The sequence below is a fragment of the Nansenia antarctica genome (assembly GCF_963989245.1).
Source record: "Nansenia antarctica genome assembly, chromosome: 6".
Taxonomy (NCBI): domain Eukaryota; kingdom Metazoa; phylum Chordata; class Actinopteri; order Argentiniformes; family Microstomatidae; genus Nansenia; species Nansenia antarctica.
In genome coordinates this window covers 45309318-45330848 of record NC_137676.1, presented here as the reverse complement: position 1 = coordinate 45330848, position 21531 = coordinate 45309318, and the positions used below count along the sequence as shown (strand labels likewise).

At 38.8% G+C, this 21531-nt stretch overlaps 4 protein-coding genes across 7 annotated transcripts in view; 1 reads left to right on the top strand and 3 right to left on the bottom strand.

Annotated features, from left to right (window-relative positions):
- pex14 (peroxisomal biogenesis factor 14) overlaps window positions 1-4623 on the bottom strand; it is a 60135-nt gene extending 55512 nt beyond the window's left edge. Inside the window, exons 1-2 of the mRNA XM_080534073.1 lie at window positions 4577-4623; window positions 985-1026 (exon numbers count right to left, since the gene is read on the bottom strand). Of these exons, the coding sequence (XP_080390199.1) occupies window positions 985-1026; window positions 4577-4612 (78 nt within the window). The 5' untranslated portion in view covers window positions 4613-4623. The remainder of the gene's footprint in view (window positions 1-984; window positions 1027-4576) is intronic.
- Window positions 4624-4956: 333 nt separating this feature from the next.
- dffa (DNA fragmentation factor, alpha polypeptide) lies at window positions 4957-15782 on the top strand. The gene is made up of 6 exons (XM_080534074.1): window positions 4957-5091; window positions 11804-11962; window positions 12430-12587; window positions 12686-12881; window positions 13327-13451; window positions 14626-15782. Exons 1-6 carry the CDS (start codon window positions 4998-5000, stop codon window positions 14839-14841), a joined length of 948 nt encoding a protein of 315 aa, XP_080390200.1. The 5' UTR covers window positions 4957-4997; the 3' UTR covers window positions 14842-15782.
- On the bottom strand, window positions 8393-10369 carry LOC308160182 (uncharacterized protein). 4 transcript variants are annotated; one of them, XR_013937506.1, is made up of 9 exons: window positions 10250-10369; window positions 10108-10168; window positions 9977-10027; window positions 9621-9665; window positions 9473-9537; window positions 9234-9351; window positions 8958-9026; window positions 8785-8864; window positions 8393-8523 (listed from the first exon to the last, which is right to left on the bottom strand). XR_013937506.1 is itself a non-coding variant. In XM_080534078.1 (8 exons), the coding sequence occupies exons 1-8, from the start codon at window positions 10294-10296 to the stop codon at window positions 8521-8523; spliced, it is 459 nt and encodes a 152-aa protein (XP_080390204.1). In that variant the 5' UTR covers window positions 10297-10369; the 3' UTR covers window positions 8396-8520. The 4 variants fall into 4 exon arrangements, 3 of the variants coding, with proteins under 3 accessions (XP_080390204.1, XP_080390203.1, XP_080390202.1); XM_080534078.1 differs by lacking the exon at window positions 8785-8864 and having other exon boundaries at window positions 8396-8523; XM_080534077.1 differs by having other exon boundaries at window positions 8466-8864.
- Window positions 15783-17306: 1524 nt separating the features above from the next.
- Window positions 17307-21448, bottom strand: masp2 (MBL associated serine protease 2). The gene is made up of 6 exons (XM_080534075.1): window positions 21371-21448; window positions 21058-21280; window positions 20791-20968; window positions 19716-19847; window positions 18146-18342; window positions 17307-17924 (listed from the first exon to the last, which is right to left on the bottom strand). The coding sequence occupies exons 1-6, from the start codon at window positions 21376-21378 to the stop codon at window positions 17772-17774; spliced, it is 891 nt and encodes a 296-aa protein (XP_080390201.1). The 5' UTR covers window positions 21379-21448; the 3' UTR covers window positions 17307-17771.
- Between the last annotated feature and the right edge of the window lie 83 nt (window positions 21449-21531).

Below are 21531 nucleotides of genomic sequence, written 5' to 3'. Positions count from 1 at the left end.
CCAGGCCTTTCTACAAGGTGTTCTTTATTCTCTAAAGTGACACATAAAAGACACGTGAAGAATCATCTCATTAGAAGGCTAGTCATTGGTGCCAAAGTGACTGTCAGATAATTGGTCTGCTGGAGTGAATGACGGTACAGGGATACAATCTCAGATCTTACAAGCAACAACAGAGTTCATGATGAGGATGATCTCGCCGTGTTTAGGTGGACTGGTAAGACACCTCACATCTCTGTGTGATTAGGTTTGATAAACTTCATATTCATAGTATAAACTTGCAATATAAAGTTGTGCAATACAAAGTTGTGTGTGGACATTATATACGTATGTTTGTGGCCTATATTATGTTGCTCCTATATCTGTGAAGTAACTTTGTAATTAGTTTGTAAAACCTTTGTAGTGACACATAGTGTTTGTACCATGCTGTTTTATAGTAATGGGGTTGAGTGATTTGTGTTATTACACAAGAGGAATTAGAATTTAGGAGTTAGGACTATTATAGGTTCCCTTCAGTTTTGTGTAGACTAATAACACTGCTCAACTCCATACTGTAGCCTACCATACTTACCTAAGTACTATGCAACAACATGTTAAAGTTGAACAATTAAATGCAAGCAGTAGGCCTATCTGATCAGCTGCATTTGAACATCTATTGTTCATTGTTTACTTTCATTTTAAAACAAAGAAAACAAATGGAGCATTAACAATAAGGTTCAATAGCAAAATGAGAACAGTACTTGTGGAGGAAATAACTTCACTGGTATAGCCTACATAAAATAAGCTTTTAATCTGTGGTTTACGAGACAATTCATACAATGACATTTAAGAGCATTAAAAGTGTTGCACAAGACAAGTGCCTGTTTTCACTCACCTCAAAAAATACTTAGTGAGAATAGGCTTGAGCCCTATGCCTATCTACCAGTGAGTGAAAAGGTGTCCAGACCAGTGAGTCTAAATGTGCAGGGCACAGTGACATCTACTTACCAGCGCTTCTCGGGGGGGAGCCTGAGCGTCAGGAGCGCCAGGCTGAAAACATCAACAAAGGCTTGGATTAGAGCTCTATCTAGTGGAGATGTTGAGACTGTTCATCTGTCTTACATCAGTTTGTCACATTCAGATGTAGGCTAAAACATAAAATATAAGATGACTATTAATGACATTTTACAGTTATAGTAACTGTAACAATCAACCTTCATACAAAGATGGCAAAAGCTAACTTTACATCTTAGACATTGCAATGGCTTTCTCATGAAATGTAGGTTTAATTGATGAAAGGCTCCATATGCCCATTTGACTGCAGCTAAGCTCTAATAAATAATGGCCCATGAAGCAAACCTGAACTAACTTGAGAAACAATCATATTTGTTGGTACAATGGTTGCAATGCTCAAAATGTACAGTAAAGCCCAATGCACACGGCGTGCGATTTTGTCGCACCGCCAAATTCGATTCCATTGTTTTGAATGCATCTCAATGAGACAATGCACACGGCGTGCGATGCGATATTGTCGCACGACAACATTCGATTCTCCATTCACATCCATTCATTCATTGGTGTGAATTGAGAATCGAATGTTGTCGTGAGACAAAATCGCACGCTGTGTGCATTGGCCTTTACCCTCTGTCATTCAAAACAAAACAAAAATGTCCAAGTCTGGCACCAAGTCTGCCTGCAGGAGCATTAGGGGTAGAAACAGAGATTAGATCAGGCCTAGGTCTAGGTCTATCTAACGTTATAATAAGAACCTGACTGATTGGGTCAGGTACAGATGCCAATTTATAGAATTGGCCCTAAAAGATGCTTTTAATGCTGATTAGGCAAAATCCATAGCTCAATAATGACCTGATATGATCTCCATTGATGAATAGAGCAACGTTTACTGATTAAGTTAGGCTATTTGTACTAAATGACAATTGAGAAATGCACATGTTCAGTGCACTGACTGCATATCGACATCAGAGATTTGTTGCTCAATTCCACAGAATTATTGTTGTTACACTCATTGTGTCAAGCATTGTTAAAACAAATTGTTAGAATACCCTGTGCACTTTCTGGTGTGCCAACCACTGTAACTTTCAGTTTATTTCATCGCTCCTCCTCCCCAAGACAAACGTTATCAAAGTGGTCAATTCCCCTCTCTTCACGAGAGTAAACTAACCTGCGTCGTGCTGATACAGTTGAGTACTGTGTGACTAAGTGCTGAATAACTATGGTTTAGTCAATATCATTTTAGTTAGTAACTTTGACTGTAGTCCAAAGAGCCAAAGTTAGGCCTACTTGGCTAAATGCAGCTGCTTAACTAGGCACTAGGCTACATGTTTATTCATTAATAAAAATCCATATGTCTATATTTTGCTCTGGAAAAACCCAATTAGCCTACACTGATGTTCTATCATTTTGGAATGTGAGGCTGATGGACATCTTGGGTGCTGTATCTGGGTATTATTGGAGGAATATGTGCCGATACAGATATATCTGTAAAACGGCAATATCGGCTGATAGGCTATATTTGTCAGGCTCTAGTTATAATTACACAAGTAGGTCTATACCACATTCAATAAGTTATCTTCTCTGTAGCTCTGTGTATAGGCTTAACATTGTTATTGAGTGATGAGGAAAATCCTATAGCCTACACTTTGGTATGTCAACGAATTACAATTAATTGGGGTTCTGCTTGCTACATTCACAGTGCTTCTACATTTCTATATAATTTTCAATGTTGCAGATACAGTTGAGAGAGAATGCTCTTGCCTTAAAATAATTCCTAATAGGGCATACTTCTTCACATTTCAGGCATAAACATGAATGATATTCCTCCTGTAATACAGCACAAGTCAGGTGCGTACTGTACCCACAGTCCAGAAGCCCACTTCTGGAGTCTCAAACACTGACACAACAGAACCTCAAGTGTTTATATTCTTATTGCAAAAAAAAAGTAGCCTCTTTTTTTTCTGCTATGGTAAACTAAAAGGTTAGGTTAAGTTGCAAAATAGTTCATTCATATCAATGTCATATCAATTGTCTAACCAATCTGGGATAGACAAGGATAGCAACTTTGTCACTGATTATCAAAAAGGCTACAAAGTTGATATAGGCCTAGCTACCTTTTCACAGAGGGTTCTACTGTAGATGGAACTCAAAAGGGGGGGGGGGGGGGGTCATTGCCATTTTCATGCAATAGGCTAATGGTGTGGTGTCCCTAAGACAGATTCTAAGGATCCTTCCCACACCGGTTGCAGATAATAGAACGTTTTAATTTTCATTATCTCTGAGGCAAACTGGGAGCAGATCTTTGTGTGTTTGTGCATGACGTAGACCTACTTTATTTTTAAATAGGCCTACAAAATCCCTTTATATAAGTTATATGAGTGTTTATTGTATATTTTTGTCTTAGTTTCCCTATTTTACTTCCATTACATGTACAGAATGACAGTCAAATGTATAAATGATGCATTCCTGTTTGGGAACCATTCAGTCATCATTCAGGGAACCATTCAGTCACAACAGGCTAGCCTAAATCCACTTCACTTTCTGTAGCTGAAATACCAAACTCAAGGTAACATAATAAACATATACGTAACATGGCTCATAATAAAGTGGCAAACTGGGATTCAAATAACAACAAAGCGGTAGACCCACCACTTTATGAAATGTAGGCTAACCACTCTTACATTCATAGAAGGCGCTGTGGATGCAAGAACTTCTTTAGGACGCCATACTGTTTGTTTACAATTAAATTTTTGTTTTTGTGTTTAACCATGGAGTAAAACAAGCTTCTATTTTGGGTTCTGGTGGGGGTAAAATAGTTGAACAAAGCTCATATTCTTCAAGAATCAATGGCTATAATGTCTACATCATTCATTTAAAAAAAGATATGTACAAAACCCTTTAACCCTTTAATATGATTCAAACACCAGGTGTATCCCATAGTTGTACCTCTTCATAACCAACGAAATAAGGAGGGAAAATGTAGACTAGGCTCAAACAACATTTTCAAAAAGTATTGCTGCTGGAATGTCGTTCCTTAAGCACAACAGAAGATGAATCATAGAAATGACCTATTTGCAATGTTAAAACGCATGTCCCCCTTAGTTTAGCCTACATTTCGACGATGACCCAACATGCAGAATCACTTCTTCAACTGCATTCCCAACGTCAATGGAGCTAGCTAGTTTAGCTGTACACTTACAATAACACACCGACACACCACCAACAATGCACACTTCCACAACAGCATTGTAAGGCGAGTGCAGCGAGTAGCTAGAGCAATAACAGTTGAACCTTAAAGCCCAAAATGATGGATATATAACCAGCAGGCTAGCTAGTTAGCCTAGCTACATGACTTTCACTCCCAAGTTGACACAAGCATGACAGCTCCGTGGCCTCCACCTGTCAATACGAGAGACACATCAAACTTTATTCGAGCGTCGAGCTAGCTAGCTAGTCTTGCATGTCATCTGCAATTAAGTGTCATGGGCTCAACACACTAATAATGCAGCTCTGCACGTTTTAAATTGCACAACGCTATTATTATTTACAAGATATTCACAAAAAGCATTCTAGCATAAGTTGAGACCTGTGTTTGGGGATCAGGTTGTTCTGTGGATGCCATCTTTCCCAGCCTTCTCCTAGACTAATCGATTATGTCATGAATGATTGCTTTGGCCTGGCCAGAACAAGCCAAGGACGACTAGTGGAAAATACATCATTAGAACTATTAGTATTCTCTGTGCACACAAGTCTCTCCTGATGCTCTAGTTGTTCTTAGTTCATTTCGTTATAATAACTTATGTATTTGATCCCAGACCACTGAGACTTTGCCTATGCCCACTTTGTATTATTAGTACTATATTTCCCATGATGCATTCACGCGGTCAATAGTTCCGTGTTCGTGATGCGTGTTTGAATCTGACAAGACCGAAAGTTGCATTATGCCAATTTTGTAAACGTAACCTGTTGTCGTTTTACTAGCAAACTTTCACCTGTACAGCAAAGTAATGACAGAGTTAAAACCTTGTAAGGTGTGTAATTTCTCACGACAAAAATCCTACGGCGTGGTCGTCCCTTCTCTAGATCTATTGAAGATAAAAGGTAAGTGGCTGATGTGTCTCCTGCCTGGTGTACAAGTTACTTATGACCGAGCGCTTAGCTAATAGTAATACTGCCAATTAAATTGCCATCATACTGACGCTAAGTATGTGTAGCCTCAACTGCAATACATTGTATTATAATATGTAATCTAACCCAGTGGTTGAACATTGTGCAATCAGATGATGTATCATTCGGTCTGTAGGCTACGCGAAACGTGTGCTCTTGTCATATTAGTATACCATAAGCATAATGGCTATAACGGATAATGTAGACTTATTAGACCATATCGACATTTTTGCTCTGAATTGAAGCTCAGGAACAGACTCGTGTCGTTCTGGGTGCTTCATTTCAGTCTTGCACGAACATGCTTAAACAAAAAATGACACTCCGGGCTCTTGTCCTGTTCATTCCTAGAATGTTACTCATTTAGGGAGTAGGGTCCATCTGCGCGCAACAAATCCAACACCCGGAAATGTGTTATGCAAATATGCAGGCGCGGTATGATGACGTATGGTACATCACATTTCCGGGTGATGGATTTGATGCGCGCAGCGCAGATGGATACACTAGGAGTAAACCATGAATCGCCTTACTACGGCCTTACTACGGTGAAAACTACGGAAAAAAACTAATATGTAGAGTACAGTCCTATCAATTGTTCGAAAAGGAGTAGGAAGAAGCCTGTCCTACCCCTGTTTATACTTAACAATTATGCTTACATTATATAATCCAATTAATTAATACATATATTTCAGTATCATCCGTTCTAATACTTTTTCATTAAAAATAATTTAAACCTTTTTTTAAATAGAGCAATAGAGCAATATTTCTGCTTTCCTTCATATTTTCTTCATATTTTTGACATTAGGAACAAGTTATTAGTGTGATCACGATATCCGACCTCATGTACAATCTGTACTGCAGTAAAAATGTGGAACGCCCTTCCTATAATCTTAAAGGAGTGCAAAACACTGCCCACCTTCAAAACCACTCTCAAAAAACATTTACAGGAGGCTGCAATCCGTAACTGGACCCTCTAAATCAAAAATCAGATTAAAAGACCCGAACTACCCACTGTACATACTTTGTGTTTTGTCCCCCGCCCCCACCTGTGGTGTATGTCCCCACCTGCCCTACCCGCTGTACATACCTGATGTTTTGTTGATTGATTGATTGATTGATTGTACTTTATTGTCCCCGAGGGGAAATTTGTCTTGGGCATGGTACTTTCATGCTTCAAGTGCAACAGTGACGATACATACAACATACAGTAGACAAAGTAAACAACAGGACAGCAACAAACATTGAGTGACATTGGCAGCAGTTTCCACCTGGACATGGCATCATTTGGTATAAATATATATTGCACATAACCCTTCAAGTGGTGTTTTCGAATATTGCACATGGCCCTTCAAGTGGTGTCTAAGATAAAGTGCAGGTGCTGGTGATCATGTCCTAATCATCGTTTCTGCTTGAGAGAATTGATTAGTTTAATGGAGAATGGGACAAATGATAGTTTTAAGAGCTTATAGTTACATCTTGGCATGCGAAGCCTTCTACCTAGGGGGAGAACTTCGTATTCTGTGGAGAGCGGATGTTGGGGGTCTGCGATTATCTTGTTAGCCTTGTCCAGGACAGCTTTTTCATATAGTTTATTTAGGATCACATAGTCTCTTTCACCTACAATTTTCATAGCTGTTTTGTGAATGCTGACTAGTCTGTTTTTTTGTTGTACAGTTAAGTTGCCAAACCACACAATTATTCCATATCTGATTACACTTTCAACAATGGTTGTATTGTTTCAACAATGTTTCAACAATGGTTGTATTGTTCTTCCCATGATGGATGTATTTTTATCTTGTAGATAGTAATAGTTATTTGTCTGTATTATCTTGTAGATAGTACTAGTTTGTTTTGTCGGTCTTACATGTAACGATGAATTGAGAATCAAGGACCCCAATTGAAATAAGCCAGTGGCTTTCTTGGGTTTTTATCCTGTTAGTTGACCTTGTATGTAATATGTACTTTCATGTACCTACTTCTGCAAATCTTCTAATAAAGTTTTCAATCAATCAATCAAAATCCTCATAGCTTTTTTCTGTAGTGTAATCAATGGGTTTAAAGTGCTTTTATATTCATTTCCCCATATCTCCACACAGTAACTCAAATAGGGTAAGACAAGACAACAATATAGAGTATACAACATCCTCTGTTCCAGAATATGTTTTGCCCTGCACAATACTGCAATACTCCTTGATACTTTGGATCTAACGTATCTTATATGAGATTTCCAACAGAATTTACTGGGCTTAAAGTGCAGACTCTCAGCTTTAGGTTAAGGGTATTCACATCCAAATTGAAGGAAGGGTTTATGAATTATAGCTCTTATGTATAATAACCAAAAGTAATTAGACAATTGACTCAAAAGCTGTTTCATGGGCCAGTGTGGGCTATTTATTCCTTCATTATTTCTTTATCAATTAAGCAGGTAAAAGGTCTGAGTTGATTCCAAGTGTGGCATTTGCATTTGGAGGCTGTTGCTGTATACGCACAACATGCAGTCAACAGAGCTCTCAATGCAACTGAAACAGGCCATCCTTAGGCTGTAAAATGCACTTCAATTACATCTGGATTGTTTCATTTCAAATCCTTTGTGGTGGCATACAGAGACAAAATTATGGAAATTGTGTCACTGTCCAAATACTTCCAGACCTAACTGTATATAAATAAAAGAATGTCAATGACCCCAGGTGAGGGACTTTATTAGGTCAAACAGGTTTGAGGGGTCAGGCAAAGGACTTGGTGGAGTCAGGCAAGGGTCAGGCGATCATCGTTGTAATCCATGGAGCAGGGCAGGAACCGTGGTGCAAGGTGCTGGGCTGGAGGTGTCCATGGTGCTGAGTGCACACTGATGAGCTAAATAAAACATTCTATTTCTGATGTCAACAGCACTAGGGCTCCTTCACAAAACCCTTACTGGAATCTTCATACACTCTGTGAATTAGTCTTTACTTTCTGATGAGTCAACAGCAATAACCCCATCCAGTGCGACATGTAGATAGCATATATTTAGAATATGTAAAATGCAAACACCAGAAATGCAAGAAAGTTTATGAGGTATACCAAATGGAATTAATAACAAGTGTTACAACCCTTCTGTCTAGAGTAAAATAAGGGCCTAACAGGGTAGAGTGCAGAATGTACAGGTGTGTTGCAACACAAATGCCCAAAAAAAGTGTACAAGGGATCAAATCAATTCAAGCTTTATTTGTATAGCGCATCTCACAAGATACGACTCAATGCGCTTCAATCAAGACATCATTGCTGATTGCACTTTAGCACAAGTGCTCTTTCAACATTGTCTCTATGGTCTTTCAGCTTCCTTTTCTTCTCACATTTTCGACCATATAATGGTGAGACAGCTGCTTCTCACTGTTGAGACAAAATGTTATAAAGAAGTGATTAATAATTAATTTAAGAAACTCACATTCATCAGTGGTTGCAAACTGTCATGGAATTTGTATTAGCACTCTCCTCATGTTTCCAAAATGCATTGCAAATGCAATGCACTAACAAGTCATTGGTCACTCTTCGTTGGTGTTGAACTTGTTGAGCCCTTTCCTAAAATAATAATACAGTGCTTAACCATGTTACAATGAAAAGGTGCAGTTAAGTACTGAATGAGTCACTCACTTTCTTTCCTTGATCATTCTACCTCAAGTGTCCTGATATAAAGTGTGGTTTCACTTTCCAGGCTTCTGACATCTTTGTCCCTGGTAACAGGATACACACATAAGCATGACTATGTGTACAGCTGTGAATGGTGGATAGTATGTTTGTATGCAATAAACTTCATTCACACTAACCAATTCTTTAGGAGGAAAGCTGTAAGGCCTCTTGAAGTACGTGTGGTCCTCGTCAGTGTCCAGTGGCATCTGTACAGAGTCCACCATTATTGCCAGTATGTTTTACATGAAAGGGTTAACTACTTCAAAAAGAGATCCAGGCTGGATTCAGAATGACACAGTACCACTAAACATATTGCATGTGCCATAAAGTTGCATGGAGTATGTGTTTTAGGAGCAGTAGCCCATTCAGAAACAGGCACACGGTCATAGATACTTAGTGAGAGATGCACTGACCATGGTGTTGCTTGCATGACTCCTTTTAACACTTGAATAGGTCCTGAATACAGGTGGGACACTGTCGTGAAGGGTCGCTCTGCCTTCCTCACTAAAGTGAGCAAACTTCCTTCCATATCTGAAATTAACACACATTATCTTCACCGGAAGGTTGAATTGTAGGGCCAGGTGTTACCCCAAAGTCCTCTTGATAATAAATGTACAAATACAATTATTATTTTTGTAGCACTGCAGCATACCCTTCCAGCCCAAGGTTTTCCACCAGGACAATACACCACCACCTTCTCAGGAGAGACATGTCATCCTAAAGAAAGAGCAGTTACTCAGTTTGCATTCAAAGTCTTATAGCATATTGATATAATGGGTTCTTGTTTTCTTAATACTTACAATGCTGAAGTCAAAGGTAGCCTCCATGGCGAAATACCAGGCATACTGTAATGAGAAAAGACACAAAGACAAGATTACCATGTGACAGCTTATAACTCAGTGAGAAGGTAGTCACACACATCCAATGAAATGTACATGGCTGATAACTCCATAGGAAAGTGATATGAGAGGTCTGCACACATGAATGTTCCTTAATACCTTTTATTGCACACCTTTTTATTTGCAAATGCACAAACAGAATGTTGGTCAGGACTAAGTGGTGGTCAGTCATTGTTACATACATTTACACATTTTTTTGATGGTTTTAAGGAACAATCAAGTGTGCCATATCACTTGGTGGCATTACCATAACTCACCATTATCATGAAGACACCACAGTCATTGCCACTGGTCTGCCTCGGAAGCCCCTGTACGAAGAAAAGTTAGTTAGAGAATAGTAGGTAATTATGACTATAGCTATAATATGATAGTAACATTCAAACAATACCTCCAAATCCAGACCAGTCTTCTCTGTCCAGGATCCCGCAACAATTTTCTCAGCAACACCCCTGGGCAACCAAGAATAAAACTAAGTCAAACAAAGAAGTACACACCTCCTACAGGAGAGAAAAAAGGAACAACATTCGTACCACTGCTGCTTCAGAACCACTTCACACCATGCAAGTCGGTCGATCATGCTTATTTGCAAAAGTTCAATGAGGAGGATTTCTCTGTGTTTCTCTTTCCTTGTGTTGGAAATGTGTCTATTTAAGTCCACTCCAGCTTTCGGGAAGCCAATCCTTTCTGAATGTTGGACAAACAATCAGTACATAATGCATGCATTGCCACAATGCCTCCTGATTGAACACAAGTCTTTAGAAATGGCAGTAACATTAGACAGGTCAGGGGACCGCCAGGACACACATCATAGGCAGGTCAGGGGACCGCCAGGACAAACATCATAGGCAGGTCAGGGGAACGTGACCGCCAGGACACACATCATAGGCAGGTCAGGGGAACGTGACCGCCAGGCAGGTCAGGGGAACGTGACTGCCAGAGCAAAAAATATTTGGGGCAACCTTAATAGTGTTCTGTAGGCTTCAGAGGTGAATCCCCTTGGAGTTTTGAAATACTGCGAATCTAGAAAGAAAATTTCTTTCTGGTGTGGCCTCATTACCTACAGGGAATAACGCATTCTGGACAATAAGCAAAAAGGACACTTTGGGGGTAATACAATAGACACAAACTCACAAGCAAATGGCATATGAAGGTTAAAGCTGAGAAATGCTCAACTACATTGTATGTCTTTATAATCTACTACTGTGGATGTCATATGTTGCATATAAAGTTATGCTCTGTATATATATAGGAAAGCAGAAATATTGCTCTATTGCTCTATTTAAAAAAAGGTTTAAATTATTTTTAATGAAAAAGTATTAGAACGGATGATACTGAAATATATGTATTAATTAATTGGATTATATAATGTAAGCATAATTGTTAAGTATAAACAGGGGTAGGACAGGCTTCTTCCTACTCCTTTTCGAACAATTGATAGGACTGTACTCTACATATTAGTTTTTTTCCGTAGTTTTCACCGTACCCGGAAATGTGATGTACCATACGTCATCATACCGCGCCTGCATATTTGCATAACACATTTCCGGGTGTTGGATTTGTTGCGCGCAGATGGATACTATAGCATTTAGGCGTGGCAAACACCTCAACTTCCTTGGACAAAACTCAGGTGTTGAGGCAGTTTTCAGACCCACCTGATCATAGATCATTGATTTTTTTGGGCTACACAAATAACTTAATAATACGTAGTCATATTATTGCTCTTATAAATTAAATCCCTCAGCACGCTACAGAGATTATAGGCCTAGCAATGCAGAGGGGCAACATTCCATATGTCACTTGAACAATAGGCTAGGTGCACGATCTCCACTACTTCCTGAAAGGCACCTTGCATGAACATATCCTGTCTCACTGTATTGGTTTAATTGATTAATCAGCTGTGCACTGTGTGTTCCAACAGTTTACCGCACACCTGATTAATCAATTAAACCAATAGAGTGAGACAGGATATGTTCATGCCAGGTGCCTTTCAGGAAGTAGGGAGATCGTGCACCTAGCCTATTTGCTGTGTCATTTTAAACTCTGTGTAGGCCTAATTTAATGCACTTTCTGTGTTCTACCCTCAGGATGCGAGTCTCTTGGGTTTCTCCCAGGTACTTCTGTCTCTGTGGTTTTGGAGGATGATGGGACAATAGTAGAAGATGAGGCCTATTTCTTGTGCTTGCCTATGAACACCAAGTTCATGCTCTTGCATGACAAAGATACCTGGGCCCCACTTCGTAGAAGTAAGCTTTTTTCTGTTATTTGTCTGTTTGTAAGCTGACCGATTATTTACATGCTATTGGCCTAATATTATGATTTGATTGCTTATTCCAGAAATATCTGTGATTTTCTCGTGAAAATACTAGCTAGGCAAAAATGCAGCTAAGCACTTACTTCACAATGCAGGCTAAAAGGCAATAAGGCCTAGTTGGAGACGGTGAGCCCCAAGAAATAGGCAATGTGAATGTCTTATAAAAGCTAATCGATCACTATATTTATTTACTGTTTACATTGTCTTTATAACAACATTGGATACATTGGACAATTCACAGTACTCCAGAGTAGCCTACTTTATTTCTAGAGAGTACATCTACATTTCTCAAAGTACCAAAATGTAAAGTGTAGCCTCCTTTTATTTCAATATGCTTATGACTAAAATCAACCAATTTATTAGGTTGTATTTATTTGTGTTAGCTTTCCTCTATTTTAGTTGATGGTGGCACAGCATGGATCTGCAGAGAGTCTGTGGACCTGGAAAGTGATGCTGTGGACAGCTCTTTCAGTGCGATTGAGCCCTGGTATCACCTGGCCCAGCAACTGAAGCAGGACCTCGCCAGCATCATACTGATGTCTGAGGGAGATTTACAGGTAACTTCAATATGCCTTCCAACACTGCTTACATCTTCCCCCCGCCCCCGTTTTTTTCATTTTGTTGTTGAAAATGACTCTGAGTCTGCACATTTCAGATGTTAGTGGATGTGCCTTGCTCAGAGCTGGGCTTTGCCCTGGACTTCCAGGAGAGGAAAGTGAAGAATCTCCAGGACACTCTCCAGAGAGTATTGGACCGCAGGGAGGAGGAGAGGCAGTCCAAAGAGCTTCTTCAGCTGTACCTAAAGGCTGTAGAGAAAGAGGACAGCCAAGAGTCAGAGCCCATCCAGGAGGGTAAGATGTGTTATATAAACTCCTTAATGTTTGGAAAAGTTATTTCGGTCGATTATTCCTCCCCTTTAATAATACCAATTGGTATTGTATTTTATATCGTTGGAAAGCCTGATTAGTCACTTTTACAACGACGCGAGGTACAACTTGTAAGGATCATGCATTCGTGGAAGGAGCAACACAGCTAAACGTGTGGGTAGCGGCCCAAAAGAAATTGCCCAAATCCCCTAATATCCGAAATAACGTTTCCAAACTTTTTTTGAGGAGTTTATACCGTATATTTATTTTTGGGGGGAGGGAATATTTTACTTCAGAAAGTAGTGGTAGAGGTTGTATTTTCCATCACTAGGTGGAGCCATTGTTTTGGCTATGAATAAGGTATCACATTTACATTTCTGGTTATGAGAGACATGGGACAATAATACATGTTGCCTATACGTTATCACAGGGGCCGATGATATGGTTGAGACAGACGGGATGCAGGTGGACTCATCAGGATTCATCTCCAGGACACTAATGGTCCTCAAGGGCAAAACCAGCCCAGAGACCAGGCTCTCCAATGAGGAGCTGCAGGTAGTTAACAAAGGCTTCTGCACTCACTTACTGAATTATAAATCAGCCTCTAAGCCCACCCCCTAGCTATTCATGTAGATGTGAAATAATTGGACAGGTATACGCAATATGATTGCTAAATGATAAACCTATTTTTACGGCAGTCACCATGCCAAACACTAGTTAATAGTAATAAATTGTAAGCCTATGTTACATAAAGCTTATGTTTAACTCATTAATGTTATTATGTTAACCCAAACATTTCCTATGGGAAAAATGACTTCCTTTGTTTGGCTTGAACCAAAAGCAAGTTTAACAAACGACATTGACTGAAGGCTTCAGGGACCTTTAGACTTAAGGCCTATCCTTTCTACTGTCCTTTGTCTCAACAAATGCAAACAAGCTTGACCGGTGAAAGTAAAAACTCTACTGCTGTCACTTATTCAGATCAGTTCACAATTAGGAGAAAATGGGGGCAGATTGTGGAGGCATACTGAGGTGAGGGGATGCTGCAAAGCTGGAAGGGGTTGTGAACATATCCTTTCCACTGGATGGCACTATACCACTTTGCTCTTCTTTGATCAGAAGAGTAGGCTTTATACCAGACAGATTGTGTAAATGACCAGCCTAAGATCCTGTAAAGCTGTAAACACCATCAACAATTACAAGACTATACAGTCTTAGCATTGTTTTGAATATTGCCAGTAGGTAGGTCAAACCATTATCACAACAACAGACAATTTCAGCAGAGTTCTTATGAGGACACGTTAAACCATGGAAAAGCGTTTATTATACATCACCAGTTTGAGATCAAATATAAATTCCTATGAGAGTGGCTGTTAGCTGAGGATCTCGGGATAAGTTTTGCCATGTCCCTTTGGTCTGTTAGAAAGACAACGGTCAGAATTGTACATTGATGGCTAGATGTAAGGAGATTGTATTAATTAACAACATGATCTTGACTCCACTACCGATGTGACTACTATAAATACAGCATGCTTTATCCTCCAGTAAAGACTTTTCACCTACCAAGAAATTGTCATGAAAATTATACCAACTGAATATCAGAGTTGGTATAATACATATGTTCTTCATGTATACTGTATATGATATATTCAGGTCTCTATTTATCTTAAATAATGACATGGTTGACATTAAATAATGACATGGTTGACATTAAATTGATCATTTGCAGATGGTGGTGAACAAGGGTGTGGTGACTATGGAGCAGGTCTTGGGCTGGAACTCAGAGAGGACCGCAGTGCTGCTGCATGCTTGCGAGGACGAACTGAGTAGGCGGCTGCAGCAGGTCCAGGCTATGCAGTCTCTCAGCACTCACACACCACCACAGGCCAGCACTCTTCCCTTAGAGGAGAGCCAAGGAGGCACGCAAGCCAAGCTCAGCAAGTAACACCACTTCAGTGATAAGCGTACGCAAACAAGCTCCCTAAGGAATAGGACCAACACTGTTATTGATGCATTAATTGCCGACTGGTATCAATGTATGTTGGATATGCTGACAAGATTTGCCCAAAGGGGTTGTGCCATCTTTGCTGAGTATATCACTTGAGTGCCATCTCTGCTAAAAGAGCTACACAAGTATCTAGGATATTTTTTATTGGCTAATTGTGTTGTTATAGCACCCTTTTTGTATGGCACTTGTTTCTGATTCTCGAATGCTGTACCAATTCAGGAGAAAGGTCTGCACACTGTCTTGTCCATCAGGCATGTCATGGCATGTAAAATGTAAAGTACGGTATGTTAGAAAATACAGTTGATAAGTCACTGATTTAGTTTTGGATAAGATTGAGCCATTTCATTCATTCATACCAGCTAATGTAACCAAGACATTGCCATTCTGATAAATATGGTGCCTGCTGAAACCTTGCCAAATGTATGCCTAATTTGGCTTACACTTATGTACATTTATTGTTTTGTAAATGTATATGCAGACTGCTGTACATATTATGGCTATTAATCCAAATGTTAATGGACATCTTGTACAGTATGATATTTGTATTTTCTATCAATGTGGGAAATGTTACATGATGTTTCACTTTTTACTTTTACTTTTTGTTGTTGTACGATGGGTATATTATGAATTGAAGTGCTCAGCTTCACATATCCCATATTGGCTTACATTGTTCATTTAAATCATGTTTTGTAATAATAATAATAATAATAATGAGGTTTTGTATCATGTAATGTGTGTTTTATGATAAATATTATTGGGCGCACTTTGTATGAAATGTATTATTGTTTGTAACCTTTGACTTACAGCGAATTGTGTAATGAAAAGGTTTTGTAATAGGATTCATGATGGGGGGTTTTATGTGTTAACTAACAAGGATAGCATGTCTACAATAAATAGTCCTTATACTCCTCAGACGTTTTAAATTATTTGTTTAATTAATTTACTGCTTGTTATTTTTCTGTGCATATACAGTACATACTCATACGTGAAGAGAATTACAATGTAGAGGCCATGTATTTTTAACAAGGGAAGCTTACGGCTATAGAGAATTGCCTCTTCGGAAGCCTGGATAAATACTATTTAAAAAGTCACTTGTTAAAAATGATAGTTTCATAGAACAATTGTTAAGCTTTGTAATGAATACACACGGTTTGTGATTGGTGTCTGGTACAGTGGCTCTTCACTGTTTAGAACACAAGGGAAAGCCTTGAAGGAGAGCCATACTGAGAGGAGGCTAGAGTATCTCTGCTGTATTCTCTCATAAACACTCAATTCACTAAAGTACTGTATTACCAGAGTTATTATAACCTGTATAGTCTTATAGAACATTACGGTAAGTTGTTGATATTATTTCTACTTCTTTCATACTTCCTGGTGTGTATGCTTGCCCTTAGGATGAAATAGTGATAGCTGGGAAGGGATGATTGGTTATGTACTGCTTCTGTAGGTCCCAACGATCAGTTAATGGGTTTCATGGTGTGCGTAATTCCTGTGGCGTTACCTCCGCTTAGCCAGTGATAATCAAATGGACATGGTAGAAATGTGCATAGTAGGATGAGAATGTCTCAGCATTAGTTGTTTATTTCACATGTAATGTATTTAGAAATTATTATATCTTGCAGAATGGCAATGGTTTTATTGTTTTGTATCAGCTATTCATGTTTATGCAAACCAAAGTTTAAGACCTTTTTGCTTCAGCAAGCTTATTTAGGTGAATAGTGGTAAATATTATTTCACTGTCTTCTAAATGTCAAGGTAATGTCATCTAAGATCAGTGTACATGAGTCAACAAGCTGGTCCTAACCTTGAAGCCAAGCTTACAGATTTAAGCCTATGCTAGAGGCAAGAATTTGAGAGGTAGCTCTTTCAACCTCCAACAGCAGATAGTTCACTGGTAACTAAGAGACTGGCATCTTAGAGAAAATAGTGAATTGTTCTCCAATGGAAAGATTAATCTGCAAACAAAACATTCATAAGGTTTAGAACGGTTGTGGTTTTCATGCTCAGAACTGTAAATTCATACCCTATGGGAGCATTCTTCCCACTGGAGGCAGAAGATGTTAGCGACTGCTAGCTAAAGTGTCAGAGAAGAGGCAATTTCATCAGAGTGAAGAACCCTATAATGACTGTTTTGATAGAGAAGCATCCTGGGAGCACCTAGAACGAGATGCATAATGTATGAGGTTAAAACAACTACAAATCACTGCTTCTTCCGGAGACATGGATGCAGTTGATTTGACTTACAAAGTACTTTGTACTGCAGTAAACGAATGTTTTTACAAGCACATTAGAATTCCTCAAGAGTCTCTCGGTTTGGTTATCAGATAGAATAATTAAATACTGTAGAATGTTTGCATAAGGTGATTGTTCGGTTATATATTGTCTTTTATTGAGCATTATTAGTTGTGCCACTAAAGAAGGGCAATCATTAGAATCCTCTATCCTCTAGGGTAGAAAAAAAAACAGATTGGTATCAGCAATAAGATATAAACGTAAGATATAAGGCATAAACGATTAGTCATATCAGATCTTTCCATGACTCAGCTGAGCTGAGCTTATGTCAGTGTTTAGTACGACACTGGAAAAAAACTAAAGAATCAATCACAATACTATTGACATGTGCTTTTAGCAACATTTATAGTCACCTCACCATTGCAATCCGTCAGTGTATGTACCGGTAATGGCATCATTACTATGCATGATTTGTGCATTTACTTATAGAATGTACTACAATTAGAGGCAATTATTTTGTAGCTTTATTTATTATGTCACGGATCAATGATAATTGGCATGTTCTTATATTGGCGTACATGACACAGGCCTACATGATTTTTTTAAACATTTATAACATTTTATACCTGTGCTATTTAATTCCTGCTTGTGTACTTGATTTTCCATCCCTTGTTTTTCCCAGAAGCGTCAGTCTTGAATACAACATGCACCTGGTAACTACCAGTGTCTATTCTGTCAGGTGCAGAGGTTCCACAGAATGGTCCATACGCTTGTCCCTCAGTAGAAATCTTAAGGGAAGGAAAATTGAGTCAAGTGAGCAAATAGGGTAAACTTGTTGTTGTATATTTGGCTGTTGATGTATGGTTGACTGAGGTATTCCAGGGACAGCACAGCTATACATCTCCAAGGGGTGACAGGTATACTAAGACAAGTTTCTTCTAGGGGCATGAGTAGGAATACATTGTTTATTCACAAGCAGCCCTAATGTCTTTGATTGATTTGTACTAACCTTAAAGACATCATATGGACAGGGGACATTTTGGTGGCCCTCTATGTCAAATGGTTCCTGAATGTCCAGCAGCACCCTGAAGCCCTCTGGTAGGAGGATAGTGTAGTCACAGTGACTCATAGCAGGGTATGGACCTGGATAGCCTGGACTGGTAAACTCTCCTGACCTCTCAGTGAACACCTGACCACTGCATGGCACTGCAGGAGGGACACACAACCCCAGATCCCATTAAACTGTTTGTTGGTACAGTATGGATAATAAGTAGGTTTGTGTTTAAAGGTGCACTCCTTATTTTCTACCTAAACCTACAGACCCAAATATCTTTCTTTCATCTTTATGTACACAGCCACTGAGTTAATTTAATTATGTCGTAAAAATCAAAGAAGATGTATACTTTAAAGTGAAGAAATATATGTTATTGGATTGAAATCTTTTCTAGTTCTGACATGATAAGAAATAGGATTAATTTCAAGTGAATTATTTCTGTAGCAAGTATGCAGATGTTGTTACAGACAACAAATGGACATCTCTAGGAGGCAGAGTTGCCATAATTTGTATAATTAGGGAAATTTGAAAGCATAATCATTTTTGCTTATTCATCTCATGATATGTGGTGTCACTTTTTATTCTACCAAAGAATAAGAATTTACAGCACGTCCATGTCTGTAATTGTGATTAATTACCTAGCATCAGGGCACTATTAGCGTGGCAAACAGGTATCCATTTTCAACGCCTTTTTCCAGGGTGCTTTTCCATTAGGAATCTGCAGTAATTAACCTAGCCTTGCACTGGCTGGCAGAGATCAACTACTTTATATAGCAGTGTGCTTCTTCAGACTCAAATTAGTTTGCAATCACTCCAGCTATGTAATGAACTGCTGTGTGCTTGAATTTTAAACACATGGCACCAGCGTGCCCTGCTCTGACTGTCTGTAAATTATTTTATAAATATTAAATCTGTTCTACAGTTTATTCAGAAGATGGACAGAAGGGTAAATTGCCAGTTACCATTCCCATACAAATAATCTCCAAAAGGTTACACAATACACATGACCTGACATTTTCTGTTCTTTGAACCCATGATTTATGTTTTAGTTTTTTCAGGTGAAGGAATATTTCCTTGTGTTGCTTTCAGGCGCATTGTACCCTAGCATGACCATGTTAAAAGAATATATGTGTTATGTTATGTTGAATGTAGCCAGTCTTGTAAATGAGGGCAATCAAGTCTATTCAGGGTTGATTTCCCAACATCAAGTCATCTTGTTGACAGGATTACTAGTGAGGATATTGGCTATGAAAACGTTGGCGTACATTCTACTGGATTACATTATTACTAGAATTCATTTACTGTATATTATACATTTGTACAACAGTGCATCTCTTAGTTGTAAATGCAGTGCATTCATGTTTTTACCCAATCCAAACTGAGCTCCACCATTTCATTTGTAGAAATTAACTTTAAATCATCAAATACATTAGAGAAGATCTAAATCTGATCTTGTATGAGTAAACACAGTAATCTAAAAACATAATGGAATTTCCTGTTTTGGTGTAGTTTAAATCATCCTTACCAGGGCAGGATCTTTTGTTGTCATGGAGAAGGTATCCCAACCTGCAAGTGCAGTAATAGCCACCAATATAATTGTGGCAATAATGGTCACACACAGACTCTCCATCTACTGTGCTGAGGCACTCATTGATGTCTGCGGAAGAGGACAGAGAGAGAAGCCAGTTAATATACACACAATTCTAAAGGTGAAGCTCTGGATGTTGTAGAATGAGGAGCAATACATTTAGAAGATTACAAAAAAAACAAGATTGGGGTGAATTTTCCATTGGTTTCAATGGGTATAGATTTCTCAATCTTCCAAAATCTTAAAAAATGTATTTGTGACAGGGTCTGGTGAAAATTTCCCAAGTAGGGCAAGGTCATTTTTTATTTTATTTCCCTTTTTTTTATTTTTATTTTTTTTACATATTATGGAAGTGCAGATTGTAAGCTTTCAAATGATGTGTCATACATTAAAATAATTTAAATTTAAATCATCAGAAAATCAGTCTGAATCAAAACAGACACGTTTGCTACCATTGCGTTGGTAGCTAACTAGCAGCTAAGAAAGAACATTGCTATGAACAGCAAACTACATGTTTAGCACATCACAACATGCTGATAGAACATCAACATGCTAAAAACACATAACTACACATAATTAGATGATCACACAGTCCTTGCTTTTGAACACGTCCTAAAATGTAAGTTTGTTTACAAGCCATGTATCACTTACTCAGTAGCCTACAAAGCAGGATGGCAGATGATACAGTGAATCCAATTCACAAAGTATAAGTATTTAGGGATTCTAAAACTGTTGTTTGTTATATTGAATGGGTAATATTTATATATTTTTTGCTTTTTGGTCATTTGCGCGACTTGAGAATTGCCGACATGCGGACCTTTTCACCAGACAGTGTACATTTTGCTATTGCAGCAGCTTCCTGGGGTCCACAAAATTGTCCAGAGTTGACAGCTTTATGGTTGTAACTTTATTTATTAATGTATCCGTTATTTATCCCAGTGAGATCTCTCTTAGCCCCTGGCCAAAGCTCTGCCCATATTCTGACAACCACATAGTACAAATTCTATGTCACCTTCAGAGGTGTAAAATGCTTGAAAGCCAGTATATCGCCCTTCGTTAGAGTAGTCACTTCTGAAGACCACCGACATGACATTCCCAGCAGACAGGATAACGGTGTTTCTCGGGGCATCCTCATAGTCTTTCTCTCGTTGGCCACAGAAACGCAAGGTCTCATTGCCCTCTGCCAACACCTTGTTTTAGAGGAGTAAAAGGCACCTATTTCAACAAGATAGCAAGTCATTATACATGCCCTTATGCTTCTCAAAAAGACTCTGTTTACCTGGATGTAATCATATTCACACTGGTGGGAGGGCTCCAGGCTGAAGTGGGTGAAGTAGAGTTTAACCCTGTGACCTTTTGGGACGGTAATATTCCACACTGTGTGATGGTTGTCAGGGTATGGGCGAGGGAAGTTGGATGACGTGAAGCTGCCAAAAAGCCCTGTCAATTCCACGCTCAGAGATGCAGGGAGGAGGGTGGCCAGGGCAAATATATAACACACACTGGTGAAATTGAGAGGAACATTACTGCACATTTGTATGATTCATTCAGCACAAATACTCTAAATGGCAAACAATGATAACCTACTGTACCTGTTCATCTTGACCTCATTAGATTCAGTAGAAACGAGCAGTATCTCATATCCTTTTGGGTATTTTAGAACATTTGACTGACTAACTTTGAACTTTGAACTTATTGAACTTATTGTGTTCCGGAGGTTAATGAACCAGTGTACTGACTGACTAGCCAGCTT